General features: G+C 32.4%; 1 protein-coding gene across 1 annotated transcript in view; it reads left to right on the top strand.

The window, feature by feature from the left end:
• The first annotated feature begins 4,501 nt into the window (after window positions 1-4,501).
• LOC140437203 (arrestin domain-containing protein 1-like) overlaps window positions 4,502-23,194 on the top strand; it is a 33,756-nt gene continuing 15,063 nt past the window's right edge. Inside the window, exons 1-4 of the mRNA XM_072526565.1 lie at window positions 4,502-4,625; window positions 13,125-13,239; window positions 17,434-17,544; window positions 18,497-18,705. Of these exons, the coding sequence (XP_072382666.1) occupies window positions 13,137-13,239; window positions 17,434-17,544; window positions 18,497-18,705 (423 nt within the window). The 5' untranslated portion in view covers window positions 4,502-4,625; window positions 13,125-13,136. The remainder of the gene's footprint in view (window positions 4,626-13,124; window positions 13,240-17,433; window positions 17,545-18,496; window positions 18,706-23,194) is intronic.

Here is a 23,194-nt window from a genome sequence, read left to right as displayed (position 1 = left end):
CGCTTCGAGGTGCCAAATTATAACGATTACAACAACTAGTTGTAACTATTGAAATAATTATTAGAAATGCAAAATATATCTTTTTAAATGAAACTCAGAAAAGGGGTTAGAGAGTTAGTTAAGAGAAATAAACAAAATGGCTTAGGAAAAAAAATTAAACATTTATTGTTGTCTCACCACAAACAGTTACAAAAGTAGACAATACAAAAATACTATATTAATAGTCACAAAAGTAAATACAAAAATAACAAAGAGAAACACTTACTATGTCCTATCCGTTTACAAACTCTAGGAGTTGGAGATACTACAAAACTTACTATTGTTACTGGGCTATAATTTATAGCAGAAATAAATTATTATAAATAAAAAATTATCTTTTTAAATGATGAAAGCAATTATTAATAACAATGTTTATTTTTCCTTTAAAATTTAAACACAAAAGTTACCTTGATTTCACTAAATTACTTTTGGGGGTGGAAACTAGACTTCACTGGAATTTCTGAGGGTAGAACTGGGCTTACACTTTCTGCCACACGAACAAATTCGTCTCCATACTATGAAAAGGTATTCTGATATGGCTTCTTAGGGACATACACATTTGAGGTTGAAATTGGGCCACTAGATACAAACTTTAAACTGGACGTCTTAAAAAACAGGAAACTGGAACATGTGGATATCTTTCAAAACCTCACTTAAAACTGTAACTGAACTATTAACTGCCACAAATACACTACATATTTTCCATGAAAAGGGACGAAAAACAAGAAACATTACAAATGTGAAGTAAAATTTGGACTAACGCTGAAGTCAAGCGCTCTTGACAACGCCTCAGCTAGAGTGTCGCAATTATCTTTCCGGCAAAACCTTCTCAGCGATCTAAATGGATGTTTATTTGAAATGCAATATCGAGCGGCTTTCGATCAAAAAAATACGCGTCCGTGGTATATAAACAAACTCTAAAATTTTAAAATGATACAAACTAATCAGTTTTACGTATTAGAACGAGTAGAGAAAATTAAGATAACAATTAGAAATGGTGTTGAATTTGTTGAATGTAACTATGCAGTTTCTTCTTCCAATAGCGTTCCAAATCGAGCCTTCTACTTCTTCTTCTTCTACGGCACTACAGCCCAAATTCAGCCTTGGCCTCCTTTATTTTTTGCCTACACCTTGTCTGTGGCTGATCGTCATACACAGACTCGTAAAAGGGCTTGTGCGTCGCTGTTTACTGTGTACTCCCAGAGCTTTCTTGGCTTTCCAACCGGTCTCTTTCTCTGCATTCTAGCATTCAGTGCTCTTTTTGGTAGCCTATCCTCTCCCATTCTTATTACATGTCCGGCCCATTGCAATCTTTGAATTCTTATGAAGTCTGACAGTGGTGTTTCCTTATAAAGTTGATAAAGCTCTTTGTTGTATCGACTTCTGAAGATTCCGATTTTGACTTACCCTGTATTTTTAATGAATATTATCGACATTAATTATTTTTATTATTTTTTACCATTATTAAAAAACTATGGTTGCAGAAGATCATTGTTCCTATACTCCTTTTTAATTATACATGTAGTCAAATTTGATACGCTTTTCATGAAATATTGGTTATAACTTTTTAAATACTTCGTATAAGGGGTTAGAACTTTATATTGCCATGATAAGGAAGTGAAGCAGATTTCAAATTTAAAATAAAATACAGGGTGTTCCTTAAAAAATATACCTTTGATTGGTAATCCAGGGCGGATCCAGGACCGCTTTTCACCAATACAGGACCAATTAGGGTTAAAATTGTGAGTTTTAAGGCACTTTTCACACACTTTTTAGTGTCATAAAGACATTCAAAACTTATTGTTATTAAAGTATTTTTATTTGTCTAGCAACGAAAAATCAGCAAATTTTATCCTTAAACCCCATAAAGTCCAATAAGAGCAAAAAAATGAATGTAATTTAGTTTATGAAATTAAAAAAGCATAAAAAAGGCAAATAAAATTGGCCCATTCCGTTCCGTCCTTTGTCCAGCTTTGTTCAGTCGACAAAAAATTAAATTAATACTAACCAAAACAAGTTATGTTAATGTAAAAGTGGCAATGTTAATTTTAGTATGTCAATCGATAGCATTGACACTAAAAACTCAGATGTGCATAAAGAATTAAGCAAAGTTAATGCAAGTGTAGCACTCTTGGGATCCTTCCATATTGAGATAAAGGGTAGTGCTTCAGTTATATGTAAAATGCCAGATCCGAACTGAATTACGCTTTCAAGGCGCTCAACCCATCTTGTTTCCCATTCATCATCAGTGGCATTACAGCTCGTTATGAGCCAAAGCCTTCTTCAGAACAATCTTCCTTTCGCCCCTGTCTCTGGCAACTTCATGCTTTAACTCCGATGGATTTTAGATCATCCTCTATGTTATCTTGATACCTAAGTTTTGGTCTTCCTCTGGCTCGTCTTCCCACTGGTCCTCTTCGGTCGAAATTTTTTTTGATCGTTTCATCTTCATCTCGCCTAATTACATGTCCAATTTATCGAAGGCGTGCTAATTTAATACATTTTACAACGTCAGGTTCCCCAAAACTTCTATATAACTCAAAGTTGTAGCGCCTACGCCACAAACCCTGATCATCAAATAATAATCTAGGTATCTGGTTGCCTGATCCAGTACAATACATATACTTGGTTTTCTGTGCATTTATTTTTAATCCCATTCTCAGTGCAGACCCCCTTAGTGATCGAAATGCTTCGATCAGAGATTCTGTGGACCTAGTTATAATGTCTATGTCATCTGCATATCCGACCACTTGTACAGATTTATTAAAGATGGTGCCATTCGTATTAATATGGCACTCTCGAATTACTTTTTCTAGTGCAAGGTTAAATAAGAGACACGACAGTCCATCTCCCTGTCTCAGTCCATTTTTACAATGGAAGGGTCTTGAAAAGTCGTTTTGGATTCTGACTACACTCTCTACGTCTGCGAGTGTAAGTTCCTTTAGTTGAACAAGATGAAGCGGCATTTGAAATTCCACCATAGCCTGTAGAAGTTTTTGTCTGTTGACTGAGTCGTATGCGGCTTTGAAATCCACGAATATGTGGTGGGTATCGACTCCGAACTCAAGCGTTTTCTCAAGAATCTGCCTGACTGTGAAGATTTGATCCGTTGTTGATTTATTGGGTCGGAAACCGCACTGGTAGTTCCTAACTATTTGTTCAGCATAGGGGATCAATCTTCTGTACAATACGTTGGACAATACTTTATATGCCACGTTAAGTAGGGTGATGCCCCTATAATTATCACACACCATCATATCTCCCTTTTTGTAAAGAGGGTGCAATACACCTAATTTCCAGTCCGCGAGTGTTTCCTTCCGTTGCCAGATTTTGGTTAGTAATTCGGCAATGTAAGAGTTCGGCAAGAAGATTGTCCAAACCGGGAGCTTTATTATTTTTCAGTTTTGAAATGGCTTCTCTAATTTCTTCTTCGGTGGGGGCGGCTCTTGAGCGTTTTCATCCATTTCAGGCAAAGTAATTTCTATTTGGTCTTCTTCACGACTATCGCTAAGCAGTTCTTCAGAATGATTCGCCCACCTGTTTCGTATCTGTTCTTTGTTAGTGATTATGGAACTATCTCTGTCTTTACATGCTGTTATTCTGGGTTTGAGTTTTTTTCTGCAGCTGTTTAACTTCTGGTAGAATTTTCGCGAGTCTTTTCTATTGTGGTGGTTAACAATCTCTTTTAGAGCGTTTTCGTATGGCTCTTTCCTTGGCTTGTCTCCCATTAACTTGTTAAATTTTGTCCGAGTTTCAGTTTTAAAACTTCATTTCTCTTAGCTGACATGTAAAAAATGTAATTACTGACTTCATTAGTCCCACTGTATTTATGATGGACTATACATTAATAGTTGAAAGGGAGTTGTTTAAAATATGATTTAGGCAAGTACATCTAACTGCATTTGTTACTGCACCTACTGCTTCAAGCTCATTACGCTCCAACTGTCAGAACCGATTCCTACACATTTCTTCGGATCCAAGTGCAGTTGTTTCAACAAGTTTAATACTATTTTTCCCAAGGCTTCTCCTGCCAGGCGTTGTTCGTCCCCCCTTTCTTGATTTTTACTAATTATTTTTATGTTCTCATAAGCGTCAGTGAACTTGACAAAGTCCTCAGGAATGTTGCTATGTGTACGTATCTCAAATTTAGAGAAACTATAGATCCGCCCTTGTCTATAACTCCTAAACAAAATTTTGAAAACTGTAGATACCTACTTAATAATATAGAACAATTAATAGCTTCGATTAACATTAATATAACTCAATATTGCGCGATTTACTATTTTTAATTTTAGCTCGTATATTTTTTCCCAAATACAAAGAATTTTTCACTTGTTTCTTAATACTTGCTGTAATACCCCCGTAAAGCAGAATTTTCACTAGAATAGGAAAAGGGAAAAGAAAACATTTCGAGTAACCTTCAACAAGGACTTTCCAAATTATCCAGTCAATGTTTGGATGCGTGCCATTTAATAAGTATCCAGTTTCCGAGAGGAAAATAATATAATTATTTACAAATGATTCAATAATCGTAAATTGTCTGTTATAGTTTTAAAATGTAAATTACAATTTAAGGTAATAATAAGGTAAGTTAGAACGAAATCATTAGAATATTAATAGCGTAGCAATTTATTCAATGTATACAATAAAAATTGGAAAATCAATAATAGCATATATTAACTCAAAATAAAATCTAAGTAATACAGTTCACTTAAAATAATTTATAATTTTCAAATTATTAATTGATATTTTAACATTTTATTGACTTCTAAAAATAATTTAACATTTTTTTCATGACTACATTAATAAATATCAATTTCTGTTATTGTTTTCCAGATGAAATTTTCAAATAGTTGTATTTTTGCTTGCAATGAGATATATTTTTTTCGTATTCCACCCACATATACCTACTGAGTTAGCAAAGTACAAACGTCTTTTGTGCAAAATAAAATTTTCTTCTTCTTTTAACAGCTCTTAACTGTCCACTTCTGGACGTAAGCCTCTCCTTGGCGTTTCCATTTTAATTTGTCTTTTACTACTTTGTGCAATTGTCTTCCCGCCTTTTCTTTCATATCCTCCAGTCCGTTTTTAGGGGTCGTATCCACTGTACGATGCGTTCATTTAGCCTGGTATTATCTTGTCTGGCAACATGTCATACCCAGGACAACAGCAAGTTTTTCCTGTAATTTTGACAGTACAATCACAACGTGATTGTCTCTAGACCGTATGTCATCACTGGAAGGCCGCAAGAATTGACAACTTTTGTTGAATTGAAAATTCGAAAAAATTGCATTTTCGCACTATACGAATGCACGCCGAAAGAAAAACTCGTCAAATACCTGGCTATTGAGAGGTCCTGAGGCAAAATTATTTCTTTGAACTATAAAGGAAACACACTTTTAATATTTTTAAAGCACCGCTTTTTTTACGCATTTCTGACACGCATTACAAAATTGCGTTTGCCTATCGATCAATTTACAAACTACGCAAAAATGTATAGGGTGGCAATGCTAAGAAAATATCTGATAAATTATTCATTCACATAAAAATATGTATATTGATCAATTCTGCTACACTGCAGCAGTGCCTACTATTTCGTTCACGCCAATTTTTGAATGACTTGCATGCTACTTCATAGTGATTTTATGGCTTTCTCGCACTAAAAATAAGCAAACAGTATTTGTATATATTGCAAACATTAGTTGTGGACACGGAATAGTATAATTGTTATGTTTATTGGGAATAAGCCACAATTTAAGTTTAAAATAAGTTTATTTTTAACGTTTCGATTTCCGAAGTCAAAAATATAATTCTTAAAATACAAAATATTAATGAATTAAACAAATTTCTTGAAGAATTCTTCTAATAATTTAATTTTATCTGACTCATTCATATTAACAATTCAGACATATAGTAGACGATTTTAAAATGATATTGCCAATATTGTTGAGTTGCGTTCCTGGGATGACTTTATGGTAAGATAGATAGGTTACATGAAATCAACTTAACTTCAGAATACTGTCAGAAAAATCATAGCATGTGATTCGTCTTTAAAACGACAACCACACGCAATGATGACAATAAAATTCTCCTGTTAATAATTCCATAGTAAATCATTAGGAAAAAAAAACAGAAAAAAACCGCTTAATACTGTCCCAACATGGTAAGTATCATAAAACCAAACAAAAAACTTATAATACTGTCCCAGCATCTTACATTTAGTTTACTCTCAATAAATACCAAACTCTGATTTTATATTTATGTTATTTAAAAACATAAATGATGTATCATCGATATGTTATTGACCTTACTAATAGTGGTAATTTCTTTTTATTGCTTTCATCTTTTAATATGGGTAACCAGAATTTATTGCATTCTGCAATTGATCTCATTAATTAATTAATCAATGGTCTCATTAATAATTAAGTAATAATTAGAGTATTTTTCTCTTTTTTCTCAATGTGTTTGTTGTTTTGAATGTTGTTGAAATGCTGAATTTATTTCCTCATCATTTATCAATATCATTTTTTTAAGTTTTTTCGATAATTCTTGTGTGTAAGGTATTATTATTTTCCTCGCATTATTCCTTGTGGATGCTGTAGGATCCCGTTCTAAGTTGGTCTGATCCCTTCGGTCGATTCTTGAAAATTACTTATTTATAAACGACAAAGAACAAGAAACAACTAAGAATTGTATTTATCAAATACCTTGTGAATGCGATCATTTTTATTTAGGTGAATCATCAAGACCATTAAATGGTAGAGTAAGTAAACATTAATCTTATAATAAAAATAGAGAATCTTATAGATTTCAAATTTGTAAATACGCATGGGAAAATTAATAAAGGGTTCAATGGAAAGATTCAAGTATAGTTTTAAAAGAAACAGATGGTAAGAAGAGAAAAACTGCGTCGCAAATTCCTCGGCAGGATGCAGTAAAATCTGGTTACTCATATCAAAAGAGGAAATCAATAAAAATAAAATACCACTATTAGTAAAACATGTCGAGGATACATCGTCCCTACCATTTCCAACTATCGAATATGAAAAATCGGGTTTTTCAGATTCGATACCTTGTCCTAGCGTTACCATGTCAAAATGATGTTCGACAATTGCGGTCGACAACAGAAAAACTTTACTTTTTCTGCCATGTGTCAATATGTTGTAAATTGTCACCCAAATTTAAAAACAGTTGACCATGTGTTTTTTTACCGGGTCACTCAGAAATGGAATGCGATTCTGTCCACTCAAAAATTGAATCTAAGTAAAAAAATTCCTCTGTATACACCCTTGAAGGATAAGCACAAATAATAAGACTTGCACGCACTAAGCTATGCCCGTTTGAAGTAACATACCTACTTCATGACGACTTCTTAGATTTTAACAAAAGAAAGGTGACATTTGCACTAGAAAATAAAATAAAACCAAAGAACAAGCAAAACCAATATAAAAAAAACGAAGTAAAAGATGAAGAATAAACAAGTAAAGGAAATAATAATTTTTAATATAGTGATGGTATATAGTACCAGTATCGAAAAAATGAAAATAAGAAACTTTTCATGAAGACTAGCACTGGCGTAAACTTTTTATTTCTTGAAACCAAACAAAAAAGAGGCAAACAAAATAGTATAAACTTCGTTAAAGCATACGAAGAAAGGATCACGGATACCAATCACGGATGCGAAAAAAAAACATCTTGCCACTATGTGAACAAAACTTAATACTTAGGTCATACCACCAATATTACCAATCTTTACCAACATCTAGTACTGCTAGAGATTGTCTTCCAGAACCTGACGTAACTGAAGACAATGATAACGTTTAATTCACAATTTAAAACTTTTAATTTACCATTATTTTACAACAATTAAGGGTCATGATTAATGTGTTAAAATTAGACCAATAGGAACTGTCGAAAATGCCACATTCGCAATTTTGAAACATTGCACCAAATAAATGTGTTAAATTTATACCAATATGAACTGTTGAAAATGCCGCATTCGCAATTTTGAAACATTGGACCAAAATAAATAATTGATTAACACAAAAACCAAAGTAACGAATGTGATGTTTTGGAAAGAAAAAAACGATAAGCAGTTTAATTATTTTATCAATCTAACAAGGATTAAACACTAAATATAAAAAATATAAAAAAAAATTCATTTGTCAAGGCGCTGATTTAAAATTCTCTAAAAAAGGAGATAGTATTATGAGCTTTTTCCCTGGTTCTTTCCTCATGATTTAGTATGAAATCACTAACAGGAGAATTTTATTGTCATCATAGCATTTGGTTGTCTTTTTAAAGACGAATCACATGTTATGATTTTTTTGACGGGTATTCTCAAGTTGATTTCATGTAATCGAATGAACTATCTTACAATAAAGTCGTTCCAGGAACGCAACTCAATAATATTGGTAATATCATTTTAAAGTCGTATATTTTAAAATGTCTACTTAGAAATGTAAGTATATATGTTTGAATGGTCAATATGAATGAGCCAGATAAAATTCAATTATTGTAAGAATTTTTCACCGAGTAACAAAAAAACAAAATTTGTTTAAATTATTAATGTTGCGACACGAGCGCAAGAAAGTGCAAATGTGCAATTTAAACGAGAATTGATTTGTTGAAGTAAGGATTAAATATTAAGCCGAATGAATTACATAATCTAAAACTATTTAAACAAATGATATGTTCGATAGTTGATATCAGCTGAGGCTGGGGGTCATTTATAGTGTGATTTAAGCAAAATTCCTATTTCCAAAGGTAGCAGCTTACATGAAAAGTCATGACAGTAGAGAGCAAAGTATTGCTCTGTATTCGGCATGCTTGTTTGGTATGTGTATTAGTGGTTTTGTTTGCTTCCGTCCAAATTTGCTCTATAAAGCGTTGGGAAAGCCGATTCTCCTTCTTATTCTGTGTAGGGTAGCGTTCACATCAGGTCTCAAGTATAGTATCATATAGTATTTTGCTGAACACTACACAGAGATACTTGATTTGATTGCTGAAACCTAGTCAGTCACCCCATAACATTATTCATATATCGGCATGGTGCAGGTGAATTTGAACGTATCTTTCGATGAAATTTGCGTTTCGTGATATTACGATTGCAGTTGTTTGCATTAAGTAGTTTCATGGTATTGGTCCTTGTACGGTCACTGTTGTATGTAATGTACAGTATGGTATAAAAATGAAACCTTAAAGTACTTCTGCAGTGTAAGTGAATGGGCTCCTGGCATTCTGGATTTTTGTCCGCACTTCTATTTTCCGCAATTCTCAAATTCTAAGTTTATAAGGTTATTATCACTATTATAAGGTTATTTTATTATTCCTTTTATTGTTATTCCAGTTTTATCTCGTCTTTGTCAATTGTTATTTTGTTTCCATACTTGAGTTTCTATTTTTCCATCTGTCCATCTTTTTTATTTCATCCCGAATTTTCATCATCTGTTACTAGTTTTTAGAAACTTATCTTGCCTTTTTTTCCACTCTCTCCAATTTTGCTTTTGGTCTAATCAATGGTTGCGTACAGCTTGAAATTATTGGATCGAAACAGATTTAATAGTATTGCAACCGGTATGGTAAGTACCTATATTAAAATTTTTTGTGAAATCTTAAAAATAATTTTCAGTTTCAATTTTTAAAACAACTAGTTTGTATACTCCCTGTAGCTGTTTACGAAATAAAACTATTTAAATCCTCATTTCTTAACCTATAGCAATAAATTGATCGACTTCGTATTGCTTAGATAGAAATTTAAGGAGTTTAAAATTATATATCCGTGAAATGTTTATTGAACTTAAATTATGATTATTGGCGTAGGTGCCTAATTTTATCTTTGCTAACTTTTAAAAGTTGGTTTCCAAGTGAATTCTTAATTTAATTAGTTATCTATCAATGGGTGTGTTAATTAACTGTTTAAAAAGCGCACAATTTTCTTTTAAAACACTTAGTATTGCCAAAACTGAACTTTTGTTCGAATGAAAAGTAAGTACCTAAAGAATTATATTTAAAAGTATTCTTGAAAATTAATAATATAAATAAGTATAAATATCAGGATTGTAGTCGTGTTGTGGCATCTTTGAAGAGATTTTCCTTCATCTTAACATTGGAAAATATCTTTTTATCTATTGATATCGTTTTTTAGCATTTTAATTCCAGAAATATTGCACCGATGAGCTTCATTTCTTTTCATATCTCTAATTATCAGTTTCTTTTCCGGTTATTTAATTAGGGATAATATTTACGAATTTACATTCTTTTTCCATAAATAGTATACAACATTTTCGATATTTGGTTTCTGCTTTTTTCTTTTCACTCATTTTTAGTTTCTATCGCTATGATTATATTTCTTCTAAGTTCGGGCCTGATAGTTCTTAAGTTTCTGTTTTCTTTTATAATCTTATCAACGCATTCTTTTTAATGTTTTGTTTCAAATCTTATTTTGCTTATGTTCTTAGCTCTGCATTAAGCGTTTTGTAGATTTGACTATTGTTTTATTTTCTTATAATCGGTGTTGTAATTATATTTAACGCTAAAGGATTTAACGCTTAATTTTGATTTTTTTGTCTGCTTCCGTTCTTTGTTGAAGGTTTTATTTGGATCGTCTAGATTTAAGTCTGTTAGTTTTAGTTCCCCAATTGATCTTAATTTATTTTGCTGTTGTCTTTTGTTCTTTAGTGTTTTTCTATCTATTGTTTTACACAGCCCTAACATACCGTACCTTTTTTCTGAATAATACATACATATATATTTGCAATATATATTTGCCCTTATCATCCTATGGCTAATTCACAAATATTGAGATTATTATTGTTATGGCGTCTATAATAGTGTTCTCGCGTTTCCAGCTGAGAACGTCATTGTTCTTTGTGGCTTTTTGTGTACGAACGAGTTTATTAAATACCTATTTTTGTTCTTTCATTTCGATAGTATTATCGTGTAGGTACTTTTCTATTAGTTAATGACTTAGTTAGATTTCATAGAATTCGTCTCATCTACGTAGGTGTTAATACATTTATATCTTCATTTTTTTAATATAATATTATCACTGACATTAAAAAAAAATACCAATACCAATAATTCTGACAATACCATTCTGTTTGTCGTTCCTATATGGACCTAGCAAACGTCATCCAACCCAAAAAAAGCGACTAAAATGTTTCTACCTGATCGTCTACTGAAATGTAGGAGTCAAGATCAGTTCCAAACTTTTTCTGGTTTACATTAAATTTTTATATCCACTCTGACAAAGGTATTTCGTCACCCTCGTCAACATCCTGAACATTGGGAGAAACTACAGTCAATTTGAACTAAAAGCTACAGGTAAGAAACTACAGCTTGACGAAAGCACTTACAAATTGTCACTGACGTCCGCATTCCACGCATTACCTAAAAACTGAACTGCATCAAGGATGGTAATGTTCACGGGTTCCCCATTGTCCATACAAAAAATCCTCTGCTATAATCCCTGCATTGGATAGAGCAATAGAAGAAATTAGTTACCAATTACTTACGAAAAACCAGAAGCTGGTTAAATAGGTATATGTTGTATTTTATTCCCAGTCATCTACTTCTTTCTCTTCTTCATGTGCCGAGCTCGATTATCGAGCGTTGGCTATCAAATTGGCTATAGTAATTTTGTTGACGGCAGCTCGGAAAAGAGATGCAGAGGATCTGTTAAACCAATCTCTCAGGTTTCTAAGCCATGACGTTCTTCTTCGACCTGCCCCTCTTCTTCCGTCTACCTTGCCTTGTATTATTAAATGGAGTATATTATATCTCTCCGGGTAGCGCATAACACGGCAAAAATATTCAAGTTTGCGATTTTTAACTGCAGTCATCAACATATTTTTTAAATTATTTAGTTTCGTTCCAATTATTAGCGTACATTTGAGATCGTATTTGTTCCTAATGTATTAACGAAATATTTGTTGGAGGAGGTTAGACATTGACTCTCAAAGTTCATTGTTGTTTAAAAATTAGTGTTTAGCTGATTGAAGGTTACATTTTTTTTATTATGGTGTAAACAATTTAAAGCAAATTAGCTTGAAATTTGCATTTATGATTAATTTTGTGAAAATGCTGAAAATAATGCTGGAAAAACTAAATGCATGGCAATAAAGTAAAAACAACAACTGGCGGAATTGGGTATAATAGAGAAATATACGAGCAATATAGCGAACTAACTCTAGCACAATACACTAAACTGCAGAGATTACGGTGGGCTGGGCACGTGGTCTGCATGCATGAGAATCCCCAGAAAATTACTAAATGCAAGAATGCAGGGAAAAAGACCTGTTGGAAGACCTTAAAAGAGATGGGAAGACGAAGTCGATGAGGATGCCAGGAACTGTCTGGGAACGCGTTCATGGAAAAGAACAGCGGTAAATCGAAATGATTGGAGAAGCCTTTTGAAGGAGGCCAAGGCCCGATTTGGGCTGTAGTGCCATTGAATGGATGGATGGCAACAAAAACGCACTTTTAAGAGTACAGCTGCAATTAAATAATGTTTCAATCGAGCAAGTGAAAATATTCAAATACTTGGAAATGATGAAGAATAACCAATGGAATTCTCAACAAGAAATAAAATGCCGTACCTAACAAGAAAAGCTTTTATTAAATTTAAGCCTACACTACAGGATATTTAAATGCTGTGTATGGTCCATCTTGTTATACGGCATGGAGACATAAACGTTAAAAATACCCTCTATTAACAATTTGTAGGCCTTCAAAAGTTTGAGGAAGACTTCAGAAGGGCAAATACTGAGAAGAAATTACTCAACTTGATCAAAGTACGAAAAATTGGATACCATTGGATTGGAACTAATTATCCAAGGAAAGATTGGGGGCAGGAGTGGAGTAGGTCGCAGACAAATGTCATGGCTACTAAAGATAGTTACCTCCTGACCATGGAGCTGCGCGAAGGCGGAGTCAAATTCATATAAAGGCAGAAAGGTTCTATTGTAAGTTAAGTGGAATTATACAGTGCATAGTATATATATATATATATATATATATATATATATATATATATATTTTTTTTTAAATGATTAACATATTAACATAAACTTTCGTATTTTTAGCAACATCAAAGGATGAGTTGCAAAATAATATTGGACACCACTGGCCCTGTAAACCCAGGGGCGACAATATATGGAAGAATTGAATGTATAGTAAACACTGAGCAATTTATTAGAGGTAGGAATTTATAATAGGTTATTTTTATTATAATTTCAATAATACACACACACACACACACACACACATATATATATATATATATATATATATATATATATATATATATATATATATATATATATATATATATATTTATAATATACAGAGTGGCCCTCTGTATATTATATATATATATATATATATATATATATATATATATATATATATATATATATATATATATATATATATATATATATATCTGAAAGTCTGGAAAGAAAATCTGGCAACATTGCATATATCAAATATGTATCTCCGTATCCCAAAATAGGTGTACCTCAAATTTTGTACTATTATGACTTGCAATTTACGAGATAATTGGCCGTTTCCAGACTTTTGGGCCACTCTGTATATATACAGATTGAACGAATTTAAAACGGAACATACAATTTAATATATGTCTGTTTGAACTGCATTTGAAATAGTGGACCAATATAAAACTTGGACAAAAATAAATCCATACCCGGTGATAGACATTGTATAAAATATCGTTCAACTATCTGTCTCCTTTAAAGGAAAGAGGAGCTTGCCTAATAGTCGGAGAGATATAGCCGAAATTTTGAACTGATCAGTAATAAGATATTTCTCTATTGGAATATATTCATTGTAACTGGGTTAAGACTTTGCCTTACAGGCGGACGCCCCTCGTGGTACAGGGGGTGGCTATACAGGGATCAAGTTGTCATTTTTTTCGGAAAAATTAACGATCGATAATATGGCTGAAAATTTGCCCAGAGTAAGATCTTGGTATAACTAGACGAAATCCCAAAGGGCGGACGCGAGAGTGGATACATAAGGGGTGGCGGACAGGGGTGAAATTGCAATTTTTTGGGGAAAAATTAACGATAAGTAATATGTCCGCCATTTTCATGGCTCATTATTTAGCCCCTAAAAACTCTAAATCGAAAAAAAACGGACAGCTGGGTTGTTATAGGGAGCCATAAAACGGGATCAAATGTACCACTTGCCTGTGCATTTTAGGTCTCGGTAACAATTTTCAAACTGATTTTATTATGATATTTTTATACCGATTGATTTGAAAATTTGTATGCTCACTTCTGTTACTATTCTGAAAAGCGTCAAGTAGAGTTTTCCTCAAAATTTTCCAAAAAAATTTCCGTAAATGAAAATTTTCGTAATTTTTTGAGGTAAAATCTAATTTGTAGAATCCTTTCGATTTTCTGTCAGTTATACCATGATTTTTTCCAAAAATTTTCAAACGATTTTTCCGATAAGAAAAAAAATTAGAAAAACTTTTCTAAAACATTTGATAAAACTCTACGTCATCGTCTGAATCTTTTATAGAATATTTTGTAGTTTTAAAATGATATTATGATGTTTTTTTTTTCAAACTAAAGTCATATTTACTTTACAAATCACATTTTTTTCTTAAATATACCTCTGGGCAAATTTTCCGCCATATTATCGATCGTTAATTTTTCCGAAAAAAATGACAACTCCATCCCTGTATAGCCACCCCCTGTACCACGAGGGGCGTCCGCCTGTAAGGCAAAGTCTTAACCCAGTTACAATGAATATATTCCAATAGAGAAATGTCATATTACTGATCAGTTCAAAATTTCGGCTCTATCTCTTGGACTATAAGGAAGTGACTTGTTCTTGAAAGAATTCAGAATCCGGCAGCCCGCTGAAGTATTGGATTTTTATAATATAATTATTTGACAACCTTTTGTTGGCCAACCAACATATATATATATATATATATATATATATATATATATATATATATATATATAACAACATATGTATATATATATATATATATATATATATATATATATATATATATATATATATAGATAGATAGATATGTAGTCCGAACTGTACTTTGGTTGCATTGATAGTATGTTGTTCAAATCGTGATAGATAAGATGCTGATAGAAAAAGCATTTACTTTTTTCACAGCCTTTCACATTTACTTAATGATGCCTTAACGTAAAATATTCCGGATGCAAATACAGCCTCAGTACGTAGAATATATTTGTTGTTTCACCATCATTCGAAAAATATCTAGACCTTTTTGTAGTAGCTAAAATTAATTATTTTGATATAAATAAAGAAAAAAATATTCTGACATAACTAAAAGCCAAAAAAACTTAGATAGCACTAAAATCAATAGAAGTTTTTAATATAATAGAAAAATGTTGTCAGTCCGAAAATATCGACGGGAATGAGTTCCATTTTGTTACTCGAGGGTTTTCGAGGTCGCTGAACATGAATATGATATCGACGATAGTCCTAAAGCTACCTAGTGCTCAGGATGGACCTCGTCTTCTGGAGTATGTTAATTTTATCCTGAATCAGTCGATAATCATTACTGGGGGAGTTTTCGAGGTAACTGAACACAAACATGTTAACGAAGATGGTTTTCGAGCTACCTGGTGCCCAAGGTGGACCTCGTCCTGTGAAGTTTTATGTTATTTTCTTTCGAAATTAGACAAAAGTCATTATTTCGGTATTTTGGGGTTGCTTAACACGTTGAAAATGCATTTTCCTTATGCACAAAATGCAATTTTCATTTAACCTCCATGAATTTTGTTCACAAACATTTCTGACACTTTTCCAAATCGAATGCCTAATTGCAAAATGCAAAATTGATAGGCTTAGTGCTTCATTGCCTCGCCTAGTCAAAAATACCAACAGGAAAGTTAAGTATTCCAATTTTATATAAGTGGAATAGAAAGCGACGATCGTTTAGTCTTAAACGAGTTAATGCTGACATCTGCGTATGTAGGGTAAATAATACTACAATAACGACTAGTAGATTTATTTGCATTTTTTTTTATAATCAACTTTTCATCTGATTTTATTAGATTTGAGAGCATCAATCAATTCTTTTAAATTAAATACTTCGTCAATATGTCGATATAAGTTCTTTTTTTGGCCATATCTGCAACCATTACCTTAGACTCCACAATGTCTGTTCGTACAAATAAACGAAACGGCTATATTATTTTGCTTAAGACCCATAATTATTTTTTTATATCTAAAATAGTGGGTGACTGCTAATGGCTTTAAGTACTAGATTCTAAAATTATTGCTACACTGGTGCATGCATTAAGTTCACACCATTTTAATGCCTTTTTAATAGCAAAAGACTCAACGATAAAAAGCAAACAATAATTTGAGAGTTTGTGATTTTCAATATGATTTATGATTGAAACAAAAAATGCAGAACCTGTATTTCCTTTGGTTTTTGACGCATTTGTATATATTTTAGTTAAGTTCTTAAAAGCATCTGCCAAGGCAGGAGAGTTTTTGTTTTTCCAATAGTGATTTATCAAATTTTCAATTGAAAGAAAGTTAATTACGATTAAATCACTACTGTAACATCTATATTTTATTAGACTTTTATTTGCTAATAACTGTCTTCGAAAAATAAGAGCTCTTGAGACGGCTAGAATGATGCGGGGATATGAAGGTTAATTTGTTAACATGGTATCAAAATCCTGTTCATAAAATGTATTTTATTTTATGGTTACGTTAAACAATATTTATTTGATATACGTTTGTATCAATAAAAGCATCTGCCAAGCCAGGAGATTTTTTCTTTTTTCAATAATGATTTGTCAAATTTTTAATTGAAAGAAAGTCTATTCCGATCAAATCACTGCTGTAACATATACACTTTATTAGACTTTTATTTGCTAAACACCGCCTTCGAAAACTTAGAGGAAGTTCTTGAAACTCTGCTAGACTGGCATGATTTGGTAAAGATACCATGGCTCTCAAAAATATTTTTAGATAATAGATCAAGAGCCAATGGGTTCGTGTTAGAGGTATAACCATAGAAGGTACATCCATAATCCAAAATCGAGCGAATTAGTCCGAAATCGTTCTATGATGTGGCCCTAAAGGCTCTTTTTAATTTTAATTTTAAATTTACAGGATATTTCTATTAAAAATAACAAAATCGGTGGCGACTTCTGCTATATAACCGCAATTATTTTGGACGTATGGATCAGCTAAAATTATGCTAAAATATAATGCAAATTTTTTGATTTAGAAACCAATTATTTTCAGATTGGTCTACATGACAAATCTTATATTATATAATTGAAATTACTGCTGTGTAATATTTATTTTGCCATTTCTTATTAATAAAGCAAATTTGTCTTTGCCTTGTTTTAGAAATACGGTGTAAATTGGTTGGTAATGAACATACTACTATTAAATCGGCAAAAGACACTTACGAGGGGCACAATGAATTTTTAAATCTTAAAATGAGCTTAATCGGAGAAGGTAAGTCGGACAAATTTTTATAATTAAATTTGTAATTATTTGTATCAAACATATTCTTGATGTATGAGATGATGGAAAATGGCTTCTCTGAACGTAATTAAATACCATAATTCTGTAGTCAGCAAAATCAAGGAAATTTACACGATAAAATCAAGAGAATTTAAATCACAGATAATTTAAACTCGATAATTAAAAGAAGTTAAATAAAATACAGACAATTTAAACCAAATATTCTTCGTAAATATTAACAGCTATTCCATTCATGGTCAGATGTAAGCCTTCTTATGTGTGTTCATTCGTTTCTGTTGCTTGTTTTTTAATATCTATTCATTACATATCTATTCGTGACAAGTAATTCGTTTCTTGTCATTGGTTCTCTTGTATCTTCGAGATCGATTTTAACAACAATGTGTGGGATAAATTTATACCAGTAGTATTATAGACATGATTGTTCAATTTAAGGTAAAATCTAATTTAGTCATATTTGGGTAATGTGTATAACTTAATACGTAGTAAGAAACAAGCCACTCGATGTGTTTCTTTACTCCAAGACAATGATAAAGTTGATATCTGTGCAAACATTTAGTGTTTAATTCGTATCTCTGAGACATTAAATTTTTTTTTTTGAGTTTTATATTTGTATTTGGCAAGATAGATTTTTATTATTTTCTAAATCTAAATATCGTAGACATGCCCTACATTTCTTCTTTTTTATTTTTTTTGCTGTTAAATCTCTTAGTGTAAATTTTCTCTGCTTTTCTTTATCTGTAATGTCAAGATCAGTAAAATTTTTAATATAATAATAAAAAAAAAAAGCATGAAAATAAAAATTAAATTTTAAATTTTAAAACATTAACGCTTTTTTAAATTACATCCTATAAAGGAAAATATAACACACGTCTTGAAAAACTCTTTATTTTTCAATTTCAGTTTCTTAAAATTTATGTTTTAGGTACATTGGAACCCGGTCAACACGAGTACCCATTTTGTTTCACCATACCCAAGGATCTTCCTAGTTCGTTTCAAACTGAGTATGGTTTTGTACGATATTTTATAAAAGCTACAGTTAATATTCCTTATGCCGCGGATTATATTGATGAAGTAACTATACCTGTTACCGCCATAATAGACCTTAACAATATTAAGGAGGAGCTGCAAACGGTAAATTTTTCATAAAATAAACCTAAAAAAGTACCCTGTTTGGAAAAGTTTGTTGTAGACGTTTCGGCGAAATACCATCCGTCATTTTCGATATGTAGTATTTAAGGTACTATTAATTGATATAAGTAATAGTAGATGAGAAAGTGCTAATATGGGCCCCCATTTTGTTTCAATTGTTCAATATTTTTTCTCTCTCTCATGATAGTTATGTGAAATAGCAGATATACTTAGATTCAACATTTATTAATAATACTGAACAGTTATGTATTTAAAAAAAGCTTTCGGAAAAACATATACTAAATATAATATAAATCTGGTGCAAATTTTAAAATTGCTCGGCGTGTTGGAAATATGGGCTCCTAAGAAAAATCACACAAAAATGTTTTATTTAACCAAAAAGAACATAATTTAGTAAACTTAAAAAGGGATAACTCTTGGAAGTTGGCTAAAAAAACTCTAACATTACAATAAAACACTTCTGTTGTAATAGGTGTAATTAATTAAAAATAAAAATTATTTTAATTAAATATACCTATTCCAACAGAAGTGTTTTACTTAAATTTAAGAGTTTTTTATAATATAGTAACTTACTGTTTGTTTTACTAATTAAATAAACTATTTGCAAAAATCGCAAACGTAAGTGTCTTTTTCAGCTCCTGAATATGGTTACACATAATGCATTGTGCCCACAAATTACACATAAGGCATTGAATCCAAAGCTCTCCCTTTCTGTCTGCTTGAAATCGCCCCTCACAAAATAAACATTCTGTATCTTGGTCGTCTATTGTGTCTTGCCCAACTTTCTCAAAGTCAACATCATCTTTAACTGGGAAAAATTCTTCAGCTTCTTCTGGATTTTTTTTTTTTGGGAATGTTTAACCCTCGTTTACTGAATTTTCAAGTGCTTTTCGTTTTACGTTATTAAGTCTTTTGCTTGGAGTTTTAGCGAGATAATTTTGTTAAGGAAGTTTTGTACGGCGAGGAGGTAATTATTTGTGATTTGGAACCTTTTCGTCCACGAGTGGATGTTTTTTTTAAGATCGGCATAAGGGATATTTCAAAGGTGACAAAAATCTTGGAGAAGTCTCCTTGGAGCATGACTTCGATGGTTCCATGGACTCTTTATCAATAAATTTGGACCAGATAGGTTGTAGTTCCGTCAGCTTCTCTTGCAGAGCACCAGTTGCTCTTTTGGGGAAAGTTTTTTTGGTTTCAGCATCGGACCTTCCTAAATCCTCTTAATTTTCGGGTAAAATGACGTTTAGTGATGTCATGTTACCTACATATTTTTCGGCTTCACATTTTCAGACTATAAAGTCAGCGTCAGAAAAAATGTTATTGTCAAACGGATAGATTCCCGTTACCCTAATCCATTTACAGTAATTTATCCCGGCTGTGACTTTAAAAATGCTTTGCCTAACAATTTGGATAAGTCAATCTATGTGAGAGCGCGTTGATTTACACGATTCCAATTTCTTTTTTCCTTGCTATAGTACATCTTGAACCTGACCATATAGGTTTGCTAAAGAGGTTGAAGCTTATGTGTGGAATAAGGAGGTAGGGATATTATAGAAACAAAGTTTTTTCTAGCCTAATTAATTACTTCCAAATTGCGCGTGTGGCTATAATGACCATCAAGTACTAGAAGAACAGAAGACCCTTTTGTTGATTTCACAAAATTTATAAAATGTTTCATCCATTTTTTTAACAAGTTCTGTTGGATCCAACCACTTGGGTGAACCGCATATATTGACCCGGGTGGAGCACCACGCAGTAACTGGTAATTTCAATTTTTTTGGGGAAATATCAACATAGGCGGAACAAATTGACTAGCAACACTCATTGCTACAATTAAAGTTACATGGGAACCACGTTCAGTTGATGTTATTGACAATTTGCTGAAGAAGCAATTTGTCGTTTTCCTTTTCTTCCTACAACTTGTGCAATTTTGCTCTGGACAATTGACAATCCAGTTTCATCCACATTGAAAACTCTACGCAGAGTAAAATGATGTTCCTTGTATTCGGTTTCCAAGTTGTTAAAAAAACTCCTGTACGTTTGTTTTGTTGAATCTCGGAGCTCTAGAAAAAGAAGTCCCAGTGGGTCTTCGAAGGGATAGGGAAGTATTATGGGGCCTTAAGAAAGCGTCTAGTCAGCTTCTTCCTCCAATATTATTTTTAAATTGATGATTTAATCTATTTTTTGCAGCTAATGTGTATGCCATTCTGCGAATGTCTTTTCGTGTTAGACCAAAATATACAGGAAAATGTACTGGACTAACTGTACTTCGATCTGTTTTCCTAATACTGGTTTTCTTTCAAGTGACGTTGGAAAATGATTTCCTCTACATTTGAGCCTCTGGCCTTCTGAATTTTCATGAATATTTGCAAAGATCTTGAAAGTTTTACTAGCATTTTTAAAAACCATTATTTTATTACTAACAACCTCCATGAATTTTTGCGTCTTCATGTGTCCATTTTGTTCTTATTTTTCCCTGATATTGGGTTTGCTTCGAGGCATGGCTGATCTTAAAAAAAAAAGACGCAACTGATGATTGATCGAAACCCCTGGTGTAGGGGCCCAAATTTGCAACCTGTAGGTGCCCATATTTGCAACTTGTAGGGACCCATATTAGCCACATTGTACATGGTCACAATATGTTGACAATTTTTTTTAGGTTAGTATTAAGCCGAGATGCATATACTGTGCTAAAATACAAACCAAATGTATAATTGTAAAATTTGATATATAGAAAATATTTCTTTGTAAAATTAGAGCGGGACTATGATTGTATAGCAAACGAGAAGAAAGCAAGGAGCACTCCTTTAGAGCTTCCGAACAAAAAATACAAAATAATTCCATAAAGGTATGATGGCGAATGGACAGAGAATCCGAAGCCAAAAATGCACAAACACACACACACACACACACACACACACACACACACACACACACACACACACACACACACACACACACACACACACACACACACACACACACACACACACACACACACACACACACACACACACACACACACACACACACACACACACACACACACACACACACACACACACACACACACACACACACACACAAAATACAAACCTAACACATCACACTTGAACAAACATTTCCCATAAATACTACAAATTCGATAATTACAACTTAATGTAAATAAATATCAGAAATTTGTCGAATGTACTAACCTCACTCTGACATAAAAACGAGTTAGAAAACAAATGCGGGATGTCGATAAATTAACCAACACTTCGCATTCTTAACTTTAACCTATTTTTAAAAGATAGTGCTACCTGACGTGTCCAATTATTGATAGGGGCCCATATTCTTTTTTGTATATATGTATTAACATTGCATTGATCCATGATGAAGGCATTTCTTCTGTCATTAATATTAGGTTTATTAATTTATGACTTTCTCATATTAGCTTTTCTCCTCCATATTTTATAGGCGCTCAACATTTATTCCATTATCTCCAGTACTTTTGCCACTTTTTAATTTTATAATTTCTGTTCTTATTTCTTCTAGTGATGGGGAAGATACGGTTATTTCATTTTTTGTTCTCTTATGTTCTATTCTTCCGTCATTATGGCAATGCTCTTTTTATCTGGCAAGTATCTCGTCCACATCAGAAATCAGATCCCCTTATGACAAGTGCCTGACAATTATGTGCCTTCTTGCTGTTACTTGTTGTTATTTTAAATATTTTTTCTTGAAAGAACTTACGCTTCTTTCTATTTCTATTCTTGCTCCATATATTTTCTATTTGTAGCATCTTCTGTTTGGCTTCCCTCTTCTTTTAATAGCTTCTTTGAAATCGTTATCAAACCACCCTTTTATTTTTAACTTTGGTTCTTCTTGACAATGCATTACTGGATGAAGTTTTTATTATCTTCTACATGCGTTGTCATATTATGTAATCGATATTTCCTTAATTTTATGGAAAATTTTGTTTTTTTAATTCTTCTATGCATTTTGGATTCTTTTCTGCGCCTTCGAGATTAAAATTGAAATATACTTCAAATTAAGTGATTTTTATTTTAGGTTACTATTAGAAAATAAAAACCACAATTAAAGATATATTAGCACTTTAAATGATGACTACATTAGTACGGTATTGCCTGAATCATTCGGATAACTCCGTACACGTAATCGATAAATATCGTACATACATAATCATCATCATTGGTGCTACAGCCCTATAAAAGAGCCAGTTCTATCCATTGCAAACTGTTGCCAGTTTGCTGCGCCTATTTGTCTACCATCCTCATTTACACCATCCCTCCATCTGAGTTTTGGTCTATCCCTTTTTCTACTTCCCACAGGTTGTGACATAAGGATTCTTCTAGGAGGGTTGTTCTGCTGTGATCTTGCCAGATGTCCTGCCCATCTTAGTCTTCCTATTTTTATAAAGGATACTACGTCTTTACCACCAAATATATGTTTATATCTGTGATATATC

Source organism: Diabrotica undecimpunctata, chromosome 3, assembly GCF_040954645.1.
Source record: "Diabrotica undecimpunctata isolate CICGRU chromosome 3, icDiaUnde3, whole genome shotgun sequence".
In the NCBI taxonomy this organism is placed as follows: Eukaryota; Metazoa; Arthropoda; class Insecta; order Coleoptera; family Chrysomelidae; genus Diabrotica; species Diabrotica undecimpunctata.
This window is presented reverse-complemented; position numbering and strand designations above follow the sequence as displayed.